A 12,555-nucleotide genomic window follows, 5' to 3' on the forward strand; every position below is an offset into this window, starting at 1 on the left:
GGCTTTGGTTAGGATTTGTCATAGTAGCATAAGGCTCTCAGATTTCTTAAGATGGGCCGACTCCACTAGCTATGTATCTCAACATTCAACATGCAAGCTATTCATCTCAACAAAACACACAATCTTTTTTTTGTTGACTACATCAACATATCAAACAATCTACTGATGTATGCTTGTAGTTAAACAGGAGTGCAAGCCAGCCAGACCCAAAACTAGCTCACGTCAAAGTAGTCAGTAGTCACTAGCCGCCAAAGCTAGCTCCATGGTTTTATACATTTCTGGCGGATCAAGCCCAGGTGCAGAGCGAATAATAACCAAGTCATCAAGCACAAAAAAAAGACGCTACTGTCGCAGCCCCAAAAACGTGATGCACTGCACATCACCACAAACTACAATTTCGGCAGGGCCGCTTTTCCCCGGCGAGGCGACGATTGGACGGCCATCGTTTTTCCGGGCTGCCCCAGCGCCACCAGCACCGGAACCGGCCGGTCCAAAGCGCGATAGGAATAGGATAGATAAAACGATCGGAAACATGCGGGTGCCGCCGGAACGTACGAGCACAAGAGCAAAAGTCGCACGCTTCGGGCCACCAATAGTGCGGTCTCCGGCGACGCCGGTGGACCGCGCAGGCTACACGAGCCGCGCAGCCCGCAGAGTCACAGATCCTCTCTTTTTTGGGTGACCTTTGCTGTTTGGATCTTGGGTCTTTCAGGCAAGCCGAATCTAGCCGGGCGTTAGGGGGAAAACGCAGCCCGAACCTTTCAGCGTTCTTTTTAATAAGCAGCCTCCCGGTCTGACTGACCTGATCACATCGGCTGGCATCGTAAGACTGGCGTCGTTGGTGTGCTGACTTCGGGAAAACGGGAGTCCATAGGATCGTCCGTAGCCGCGGAGACAGGAGTGTGATACAAGTCCGGGTGCAAATAAATCAACTTCTAGAAGTATCTTAACATGAACAGGTTTGTTGCAACTTGCAAAGTTGCAAGGTTTACTAATTGTATTAAGTTGAGATATGTCAGCGTTTGCAGGCATGCATGAGATGCTGTTGGCAGGAAGGAACTTTCGTTCAGCCTGTTCGCCGGTTGGTTTCTAGGCTGATAAGTCTATCTGGTGCTGATTTGTTGGGAAAGGAAAGCACTGTTGGCTGGCTGATAAGCCCTGACTGAAACCAACAAGTGAACATGCTGGTTATCCGAAGGGAAATCTGAACTAGTATTGCATAACCATTAACCATGATCTAACCATGACAGCAGCACCGCGGTTAATTAGCCAACAGATGTAACGTGGCAAGGTACTTTAAGGTGTCTTCATGGACTGCAGTCTGCAGCATCTATGCTTTGCATGCTGCACTAGGGTCTGGGAACACACTGTACTTGTATGTTATCGCAGCTGCAGTTATTTGCAGGAACTACGGGCGGTGCAAAGGAGAGAGGTAGTGTGTGCTGAACTTCTCATCACAATAGGCGGCTCGGCCTGAAGATCGATGACGACAGATTGGTTGGCGTTGATGACGGTTACGTCTACCTCCAACAACTGAACTTTGGCGAGGTAGAGGTTAGGAAGGTGAGAAGATGTACCATCGCTTTGTACAAGCATGTATTATTTAATACAGCCGAATAAAGCATGTATTATTTAATACAACCGAATATAATAATACTCGCTAATTGCCATTTGGTCTGATTCGAACACTGTGTAAACCTGTGTGAAAAAGCTAGTACAGACGTTCTCAATTAGCAGCCGTGGACACTTTGCTGTGGGTTCAAAATACATGTCTATGCGCATGCATCTAACACCTGAAAAGGGCTCTAGTTTTTCTTTTGTTTTGTTTAAGGCTGACCCCAACTTTAAGTTCGGTCCTACCCAGCTATGTTTTAGGTCTTACCTAGATCTTAATACGAGATCCAGGTATACCTAATAAAATAATCCATATCCCTTTCTTTCTTATCTACACAGAACGGAGGGGCTGCCGCTGTCTCTCCCCTCTGCTTCTAGCGCCACCCCTCCATCTGCCCCCTACCACCAACCTCTACCCGCTTCCACCGCCGCCCATTTGCCCACTACTAGTGCCGCCCCTCCTCGGCTGAAGTTCCTCTCCTTGCCCACTTACAACGTCGCCCCTCGCCACGCCGAAGCGCCTCCCTTCGCGAACGCTAGCACCGCAATCTCCTCTCCGGTCATCTCCACTGCAAGTTCCTAGGCGGACGGCGGCCAGGACACATGACACCCTCCAGCTCAACCCTGTCTCTGCTCACATCGTCAATGTCAACCAACCCAAGTTTTTTATTTGTCGAGGTCGTGTCCTAACCTTGAGGCTCAATCTTAAGCTATTTCGATTAAGGTCAAGCTCTAGTAAGTGATATGTATAAGACTGACCCTAAGATTGCCACCTAGGACATAAGGCCGACAAAAATCATCCCACGCTCTGGATGCTCTAAGCAACAATTCCACGTGCTAGATGCATGCGTGTGGACAAATTCTGAATTCACGAATCACAGCGGAGGTGTCCATGGCTGCTCCATAAAACCGCTCTCACTGAATTTATATTGGCCCACATAAAGGTTTTCACATGCAACAAATACGTGTAAACTGTAGCACACATGTACAAAGTGATGTGGGAAATCAAGCACGAATCTAATAAAACTCCGATTGACATTGTGATAAAGATGAGGATGACCTTGAGTAGATATTCAATAGCATTTTTTACTAATAAAAAGTAAGGACAAGGAACTGTTCGAGTTGCCATAGCTTCACAGCAGATACTTAAACGAGAGTTTGTTCGTTTTTGTTAAAAAAAATATGGAGGACATCGAAGGAGAAATCAAAATTTCATTTTGCTTTTAAGCTAAAATCAACATCGGGTGTGGGTGTGGGTGTGGGTGAGTCAATGTGCACGTACGAAGAACTTACATACAGCTTATACAGCTTATAAAGCATGATACATGGGCTTCTCATTAGTTAGTGGAAAGCCGAAAATCAGTCACCTTCAATTTGTTTAGCCCATCCAAAATGAGTCCATTTGGGTCACAGGCACACAGCGCAACAACAATGGGCCGAGGTTTGGTGTTTGGAATATGTTGCGTTACTTCTAAGACACGGTACATACAAAAGTATGGATACACTATAGACAATCCAATCCAATAACTAAAGTACAGAGATGCTCAGCGAACTTCAAACTCGATTTGAAAGTTTTCACATTTTTATGGTTAGAACTTAGAAAGTTCGATATTTGAGCTTGGTAGTCAAAGCTACAGCCTTCAAGAGAACTCTCGGTCATGAAATGCTCACCCGGCTGTCTGTGTTTCAATCAAAACAAAAGTTGAGAGCGCAGGGAGGGAGACGGGAAACTTGGACAGGGAGAGCCGCGGAGCGCTCCATTTCAGCCTTGGTTGCTCCCTAAAAATCTTCTAATAACCTAGTGATTTTATCGACAACCAATTGTCGATTTTGCGAAGCTGTCAAGATGTGAAATGTGCATCATCATTGTGTTCCTCTCGTCGAGATGATAAAAAAACATATAGAAAACGTCTAATCAGAGTCTAGATAAAGGAGTTACGTCCTCGAAAAGATGCTTCAATCGACGTGTTCGCTGGTTGGTTTCTGGGCTGGTTTGGGCTGGCTGGTGCTGGTTTATTGTGAGAGGAAAACACTGTTGGCTGGTTGAATAAACCTGGCTAAAACCAACAAGCGAACATGGTGAATGCCGGAACTTTCGAGATGCCAAGAAAAACCTGTTTAGATGCTCGAAGTTATCCCACGTCGGAAGTTCCGACAGACATAAACTAAAAAATATCCTCTTTCAGACCCGGTCTTTTGAATTCCGATTCAGACCGCTCCAAACTCGTAGGAAAACTTAGAAAATACATCTTAAAAAGGTTTTCTAGTAGGATAAGACTACTACTCTCTATATATTGGAGGATCGTGACCAATTGAGTAAACCAACATCCAATCAATCCTTTTTTATATCTATTACTCTTTTTGCTCTATAGCTTGATCCGACGACCAAGGATGGCACTATAGGCTTGCCGGCTGACTTAAGGCAAACCGGCAATGTCCCTGCCTCCAACAACAGGGTTTCTCTCGGGCGAGAGCTTCAACCGTTCCTCGGCTAGTTTGCTCGGAGACTAGCCATTCTTTATCACGTAAGCATAATTAATCATTCTTTGATGGTTTACTCGTAAACCTCGTCGTTTTCATCGTAAAAGAATGTTGGTTATCCGCTACATTCTTGGATCCATTCGGTCCATGACGACTCGGACGATTTAGCCTTTCCCATTGGAACACCGTGCCCTCCATAATTCTATCCAAGGCGCTCCTCCCACACAGGCACACAGCTCACAGCTGAGTGTCCATTTGCTTATATATGATCGTGTACTGTACGTTCTTATCCACTTGCTAGGGACCATCTACGTTCGCGGTTTCCCTTTCACCTATAGCGGCGCTACTACCTACTGTACAGCAAGTTCTGCGTGCAGTCACGCGCTCCGGCCTTTCACCGCTTCCGATGCTCTGCCTCCTAAAGCTTGCCCTACCGTTCGCCACGGGGAGGATGAACCAAGCTCATGCACCGGCTTCATCAATCTCGCATGTCTGTGGAGAATAATAATAATGCATGCATGAGCATATCTGTTGGGAATATTTGCATATACTATCAAAATAACTAACACACGTCTCTTGATCCAGTTGAACTCTTGTACTGGCCTTGTTTAGTTCCCTCATTTTACAGATTTTGGCACTATGCAAAAAGAAGATTCCCTGTCACATCAAACTTGCGGTATATGTATGGAGTACTAAATGTTGACGAAATCAAAAACTAATTACACAGTTTGGTTGTACTCTGCGAGACGAACGTTTTGAGTCTAATTAGTCAACGATGGGACAATTACTATTCAATAAAAACAAAACGCTACAGTGCGCAACAGTGTTGTTACAGTGCACCGGATTCCGGCGGCGCCGAATCCGCGGCCGAACTAAACGCGGCCTCCGTAAGCCTTGTAGTACGTAGCAGTAGACTCGGAGCAGCGAGGCAGCGGGCAGACGGGCAGGCGCCAAGACGCATCGATCCCTGGATCCCATGATAAAAAAGGCAGAGAAAAAGCTGCCAAAAAGTGGAATGGGGAAGGGACAAGGCGGCACCAGTCACCACTCACCAAGATGCAGAGGCATCGAGCCATCGAGGGCCGAACAGCGAAAAGAGAGACAAAAAAGCACTTAAGTTACGAGTTAGGTGGTGTTTGGTCCTCTAAATTTTAAATTTTAGTAGGTGTTTCATCAAATATTTAAACATATGTATGAAGTATTAAATATAGATTAATTATGAAACTAAATATATAATTTGCGAGACAAATCTTTTAAATCTAATTAGTCTATGATTTGACAATGTGGTGATACAGTAAACATATGCTAATGATGAATTAATTAGGCTTAAAAAATTCGTCTCATGAAGTACTGATTATGTAATTTGTTTTTTATTAGTATCCAAACACTCTATACAATATCTTCCCGACATATCTCCTAAATTTTAGTCCCTACATCCAAACACCACCTTACTACGCATAGATGGAGTTCTTGGTTCTACTATAGTAGTATGATTTACGGAGTTTAGCGAGCGAGGTGGTGTTTAAATTCATGGATAAAGTTTAGGGTTGTGAGATGTCGAATCTTCAAATAGTAATAGTAAAACAAACTACATAAGTTTTCAGTAATCCACGACAAGAATTTATTAAGCCCAATTAGCATATGTAGTTTTACTGTATAATTAGTTATAACTTGTATAATTAGTTATTTTTTTTCTATATTTAATAGTCTACGCACATGGACCTTAGGGGAAGAACTACACAAAGGCCGATTCAACATTTGAACATGCGCGAACGATCATTGCTCATCGAACAAGTTTTATTTCACCTGCAAACTGTAAGCAGCAACAGCATCACATCAGTCTTGTAGCCAGAACGCATAGTACGGAGTACCTACAGCCTACAGAAGAACACAGCACAGCCCATAGGCCCATAGCTATTACAGCACAGAAGCGCACGCACACGCACTAGACAACACGCACACCGCAAATCCTACTACTACTACTAGTACTAGCGAGTAGCGACACTTGTCGACGGCGACGGCGACGGCGCACGGGCGCGCGCCCACTCCTCCGAGCTCTAGTGGCAGAAGATGACCTTGAGCTCGCGCGGCGCGGCGCACTCGTGGGTGAGCGAGGGGCTGTCGTGCGCGTAGGTGAAGGCCTGCGGGCACTCGCGCTTGAAGAACTCCGAGTACTTGGACACGCGGCAGGTGCGCGGGCTGTTGTACATGTTGCGGCAGCACAGCTCGTCGGTGCGGTACGCCTCGCAGCCGCTCTTGCACGCGAGGACGCTCCCCGCCGGGGACCGCAGCTGCAGCTCGCCGGGGCAGGTCTCGGTGAGGTTCTTGCGGCAGGCGAGGACGGGGCAGTTGCCCCGGCCCTCGTGCGGGGTCACGGACAGGCCCACGTTGAAGCCGTCCACCACGCTCACGCCGTACGAGGTCTGGTCGCTGTTGCCGTTGCCGTGGTGGAGGTTCACCTGCGCCAGCGTAGCGGGCGCCGCGCCGCCGAGCCCGCCGCACTGCAGCCGCCCGCCGCAGTCGCCCGTGGCGCAGTGCAGCTGCGCGCCGGCGCCCGCGCAGACCGTGCGCGCCCAGATGCGGCCCGACCAGGGGTGCGCCGGCGCCGGGAACGACTTGTGGGAGAGCGGCGGGAGGAAGAAGCCACCGCCCTCCAGGACGTCGTGGCCGGAGTTGGCCTGGATGCCCGGCCACACCGGGTAGGGGCAGTTGTTCACCACGGTCAGGGTCATTGGGGCGTAGTCGGCGGCTACCAGGAGGCCGCAGCTCAGGAGCGAGGTGGCGACCAGGAGGAGGAGCAGCTTGGGAGAAGCCATGGTTGGGTTCTTGTTCTTGAGCTGGTTGTGATTTGTGGTCGTGACAAGTGAAGTGAGGGGACCGGGGTTTTAGGTGGGGTGGTTTTATAGGACGTGGGGGTTGTTGGTCCAGTGGGCGTCGTGGGTTTTGTTTGGCTCCAGCTGCGGCGAACTGGTGCGGGCGTGTCCGTGTCTCGAGCTCTCGATGCATCGGTTGCCTTTGCATGTTGCAAGCAGTGAACAACGCCAAACCTCTCGCTTCAGCTTCCATCGACACCTTCCATGATTCCATCAGAGGATAAACGGACCACTTGTTCTTCAGCGCAGTAATGCGTACACGAATGTTTTCTCACTGGAGTCGTGTCACCAATTTGGCTGTAATTCCATCCAGAGTTCAAGATGTACGCGAACACTTTATCCACTGGGAAAAAATATCTGCCCCAGAATGATTGTTCAGTCACAGCTATTCCAATGTTGGTGTCAAGGCTATTGTCTTTTTACTATCACACTATTCTATTCAGATTTGCTATGGAAAAAGATTAGTGTTCACAAGTTTTAAAAATAGTTTTGGGTGCTGTATTTTTTCATAAGTTACTAAGTTGGTAAATGCGTTAGAGACCGTTTTCAAAGATTATGTTACTCGGCGGGACTCTGGCAATAGTTGGTCATGACATGACAATTCTGCTGATAACGCTGGCGTTTATCTTGAATTTTTTTTTATTTTTAACATTTTTTGAAAACTAATTTTAAATCTAACATGATCGGGTTTTTTTTTTAAACTAACACTTTTGGCCGCGCCTATTGCCCTGGCACGGCCAAATGCCTGTGCCGCGCCATGTATGATGGCGCGGCAGAGGCCTGACGTGGCGGCGACCGGAATCGCTGACCGCTGACGGGGCAGAGCTTGTCGCGCCACCGATCTTGGTGCGGCAGTGTCGCGCCACGGTGCATGGCGCGGCGGTACCTAGACGGTTTACCGCCTCCACCGTGCCTCGTGCTTGGAACTCCGCCACTCGCCGCGGCCACGCGCCCATCCACCTATTGCGGCCACTACCGAGGCCTGTGCCGCCAATGAACTTCGCACCGGCGACCACCCCGTCACTCCATGGCATCGAACTCTGCGCCGGCGTCGAGCTCCGTGTTGACGAGCCTTTTGCAACCGGATGTTTCACGCGTTTCAGATGTATGTTTCATGTGTTTTCCCTTTCAACGGCCGACCATATTAACCACCGTAATGACTGGTCTTCAGTTCCCCCTTACACGCCTCTCACATTAATTATAGGTGAATCAATCGATCACAAGCACTCGTGGACTCGTGGTGTTGCTCCTTAACAACTCATAGGATATATACGTACGCACTCATCGTTGAAGTTCATCAGATGCTTTCGACTTCTGGCCTCCTCCTCCCTGTCTATCTTTTCAGCTCCATAGAATAGATAGAAATGCAACTATAAAGCTGCGATCCTCATTTGTTATTCGGTGCTCATCTGTTGTGTAGTATCTTGGGACGCCAGGAAAGCTAATCTTGACGGCAGTGCTGCCGTGACACATAGAAACGAATATGAAGCAAATTAATGAGGTCCGTGCGCAAGTTGACCACATAACATTTTCATTGTTTGACATAAGTTTGACATAACATAACCAAATAACCCCGCAAGTTTCGAACGCCAATATTCGTTTGACCTAACAAACTAAGACCCGGGAGTGTAAGGATTCCTCGGACGCCTCTGTCTCTTCGGATTTGTTGGCGACACATTGGGAGTGTAGCCAACGTCGGTATGGTCGCGTCGACGGTGCGTACGGCTCGTACCCTGCAAGTATATGATACGCACGATTACTTATAATTCTTTATGATCGTTAGTTCATGCAGCATACGTATTTAAAGAAACTACCTTTATTAGTACATGTGACTGTGAGGCTCCTTGGGTACCAAGCGGGGCACCACCTAGCTGAGACATACCGATCTTGTCCTGCGCCTAATCGTCCCACTAGTCGTGCTGTCTGTGGAAGCCCGAGGGGTCGTCCTCGTCGTCATCGTCGTCCTCGGTTGCAGGGTCCTTCCCAGTGTTATGATGTGGTGGTGTACGGACCGTGGAAGTGGCACCTGTCATTTGCTGAGAAGAGCCGGCTGGTGTCCTCAAAGAGGCTGAAGACGTGCCACCCGACCACACCGGGAGTGGCGGTTCCTCATAAGGAGTGTCCATGCAGCTCAGCTTCTGAACTAGCTTCCTGCAGCTCTTCTTCACCTTCTGCATAAGTAGACGTCAAAGTTAGTGCATTTCTCAAACGCATATAAACTAAACAAATATTTTTGGAACGGACAAGTTTATGTTTACCTCCACAAAAGCCGCGAGAACGCCTGGCCCCAGCCCTCTAGACTCGTGAAGCCGAAATGCTGCTTCGTTGGACAACTTTGATAATTGTGTCGCCTGGGTACAGAAACGCGGTTGGACAGTTTTAGTACACATACTTAATACCAAAAGGATAACAAATTGTACCATTCAAGTATCTTACCACGTATCTTTGAAGCGGGGCTCTCTGTAGCTGTGTGTCCTCTCTAGTGGTAACGTCGTACACATCTTCGATGACATCTTTCTCCGAGTCCTCGTCAATCGCCTCCTCAGTGTACGGGGGCTTGATATGCGTCCTCGTAGACCTATGAAGCCACCGCAGGTATTCGTCGAAGGTGTGCTGGTCGTGTGGAGGACCCGCATGGACCGGATGTCGTACCCTATTCTACCACAAATGGATGCGCGCGCTGTGTGTCACGCGCCAATCGTTGGTCTTATACCTCTTCCTGCGGTCATACCTGCAACAAAACGATGTTAGTTGTGCCACACACATCTGAATTATAGCTTTGTTATTAATCGATAATACACCCGTGCAATGCTTGGTTGGTGGAGTAAAGCGGTGGTGGGCAGCCTGTCATTCTTCCAAACTGTCTGCAGACCCTGATGGGCAAGTGAATCTCGACCACATGAAAGAAAATAAAGAGGGACGTCGCAGCGATACTCGTCTGACTCGTCCCTAGTGACAGGACTGAGATAGTACTGGAGCTCCGGAGCATCCCAATGACACCAATGCACCTGAAATTTTATAATTGAGTTAGGTTGTGATATAGTGTACATCGAACAAGACACATGTATGATAGTAAAGAGAGCGTAACCTGGTGCTGTGTTAGGACGTCGAGACCGTCTGTGTACTCCCTGTACTTGCGCCTTGCATTCCCTCTAACTAACTCAGCTTTCGTCCAGATATACAGAGCTGTAGGGAGTGTATCCTGCCCGTTCCATTGCTGCATTGAACACGATAATGAATTAGCCATTAATAATCTCATCATATGTAACTGCCTCGAAGAATATAGTGAACCAAAGTACTTACCGGTAAACCATTATTAAAGGGCCCCCCAACGGGCCATCATTCCCAACACCAAACATGGAGTAGGTAGGAGCAACCCCCAAGGTTCGTATATCCTGAGGTGCGACGGTAGGCAACGCATAGCTGTCGATACGTCCATGCCAGGACTGCGCTGCCCCAGCTGTACGCCGCTATATTCTTCCACGACTGGCGTAGTATGTCAAGGAAGATCTAGCTGATGGTGTTGCCCGAGGCGTCTGGGAAGAGGAAAGCACCAAGAAAGCACCAGAGCCACACTCGAGCGAACCTGTCGATCCGAGCCTCCTCAGCCTGTGGGTCCAAGTAATCAAAGCGCTCTGTGATCCAGGACGACAAAACACCGGAACTTTTCCTGAAATTGACCAAAGAAAATGAGACCCGATGGCTGCAGGAAAGGAATGCAATTATTAAATAGGCTTGAATTACTCACTTATTTTTCTTGGAAGCCTCGTCGTCCGGTGGAAGAAAGCCAGTAAACTGAGCCACCAGCTCCTTCAGTGATCGTTGTCAACTATCCCTGTCACTGGAAGTCCCCCCAACCGAAGGCCAAAAATAGCCTTCACGTCCTGCATGGTCAAGATCATCTCGCCACAAGGTAGGTGGAACGTGTGGGTCTCAGGCCTCCATCTGTTATAAGAATAGAACGACTGTTAGTTGCCTCAAATTTGTTACAAGAAAGTTTACGTACAAAGAATGCACTCGCACCTATCTATAGCTGTAGTAAGTAGTGCTGGGTCAAAGGGCGGAAGACCGTGGTTGACAACACGGACAAGCTCGAGCAAGCCGGCACGCCGTATGTACGGCGCGTAACGCTCGTCCCACTGGTGCGCCCTGGTGTGCGTGCGGGGCCTCAAAGGAGGCAAGGCCACCTCTGCGTCGTGTCACTCAAGATGTGTGCTCGGTGCTGGTCATCGTACTCCACCTCAAGAATGGGGTACAACGGGTGCTGCGTGGGGGGCATTCTGTTACAAATTGATAAACAAAGCGTTAGAGTATTCAAATTAACAAAATTCAAATTAACATTATGTAGCATTACAAAATTTGAACTACTTGTTATGCAATATTAAAGCACATATATATATTCAAAGTAAAATTAACAGACATATCATGCACTAGTAACATAAACAACTTCACTAGGAATATAAGCATTTGACGAAACTTCATGAAGTCATCAAAATCGACGTATCACGCACTACTAAGTACCGACATTTGTAAACTAGTATCTATACCCAAAATCCCTAACTATAAACTAAATAATAAATACCTAATCAATCCCTAAACCCAAAATCCTAACCTCAAACCTAAAAACTGCCTACGTAAATCACAAACAAATTCACTAACCTAACTATCCTAAATCACTAACTATCATAAATCAATAACAATACTATATTACTAATTATCCTATATTCACTAACCTAACTATCCTAAAACCCTAACTATCCTAAATCACCAATTATCCTAAAACAATAATAATCAAAATAACATGAAATAGTACCTTAGGAGCGGACGGCCTTGACGCGCCGGCGTTCGTGGCGCGGCCGGCGCGGCCGCTGCACGGCGGGAGTGGTCGGGCGCGGGCGCGTGCGGGTGGGCAGGTGCGGGCGGGGGGCTCGCTCGCGATATTTATTCGGCTCTGCCGCGCCACGGATCAGGGTGCGGCAGTGCCGCGCTAAGATCGGTGGCGCGGCAGGCCCTGCCCCGTCAGCGGTCAGCGATTCCGGTCGCCGCCACGTCAGCCCTCTGTCGCGCTACCATGCATGGCGTGTCACAGGCATTTGGCCGCGCCAGGGCAATAGGCACGGCCAAAAGTATTAGTTTTAAAAAAAATCCGACCGTGTTAGATTTAAAATTAGTTTTCAAAAAGTATTAAAATTAAAAAAAATCTTTATCTTGGCCTTGTAACCATGATGACCGGCTGAAGAAGACGGCGTCACGTCCGTTTTCAAAGTTGCTACCTTGAAGATGCCTATCCTTGAACCTTTTTCAAAGCATCTTTAGAAACACAACCAAAAGCTATCAAATGTTCGGCTTTAAGATTTATGTATATGTATATAGATCCAAAGGCGACACCTGGTACCTAGCTATCTACTAGGTTTATACATGCAGATGGCAATACTTCGGAGGTAAGGATTGCCATGCAAGTGGGCTCATTATAGACCCCTTTAAAATACAAATATATATATATATATATATATATATATATATATATATATATATATATATATAACTTTTATAGAAAAAACATAGGAAACATAATAAGATTCGCAAT

The 12,555-nt window shown here is 47.5% G+C and overlaps 1 protein-coding gene across 1 annotated transcript; it reads right to left on the reverse strand.

The window, feature by feature from the left end:
• Window positions 1–5,868: 5,868 nt before the first annotated feature.
• LOC136453520 (osmotin-like protein) lies at window positions 5,869–6,948 on the reverse strand. Its single transcript, XM_066454081.1, has one exon. The coding sequence runs from the start codon at window positions 6,909–6,911 to the stop codon at window positions 6,153–6,155; it is 759 nt and encodes a 252-aa protein (XP_066310178.1). The 5' UTR covers window positions 6,912–6,948; the 3' UTR covers window positions 5,869–6,152.
• Between the last annotated feature and the right edge of the window lie 5,607 nt (window positions 6,949–12,555).

This window comes from Miscanthus floridulus, chromosome 5 (genome assembly GCF_019320115.1).
Source record: "Miscanthus floridulus cultivar M001 chromosome 5, ASM1932011v1, whole genome shotgun sequence".
Taxonomy (NCBI): Eukaryota; Viridiplantae; Streptophyta; class Magnoliopsida; order Poales; family Poaceae; genus Miscanthus; species Miscanthus floridulus.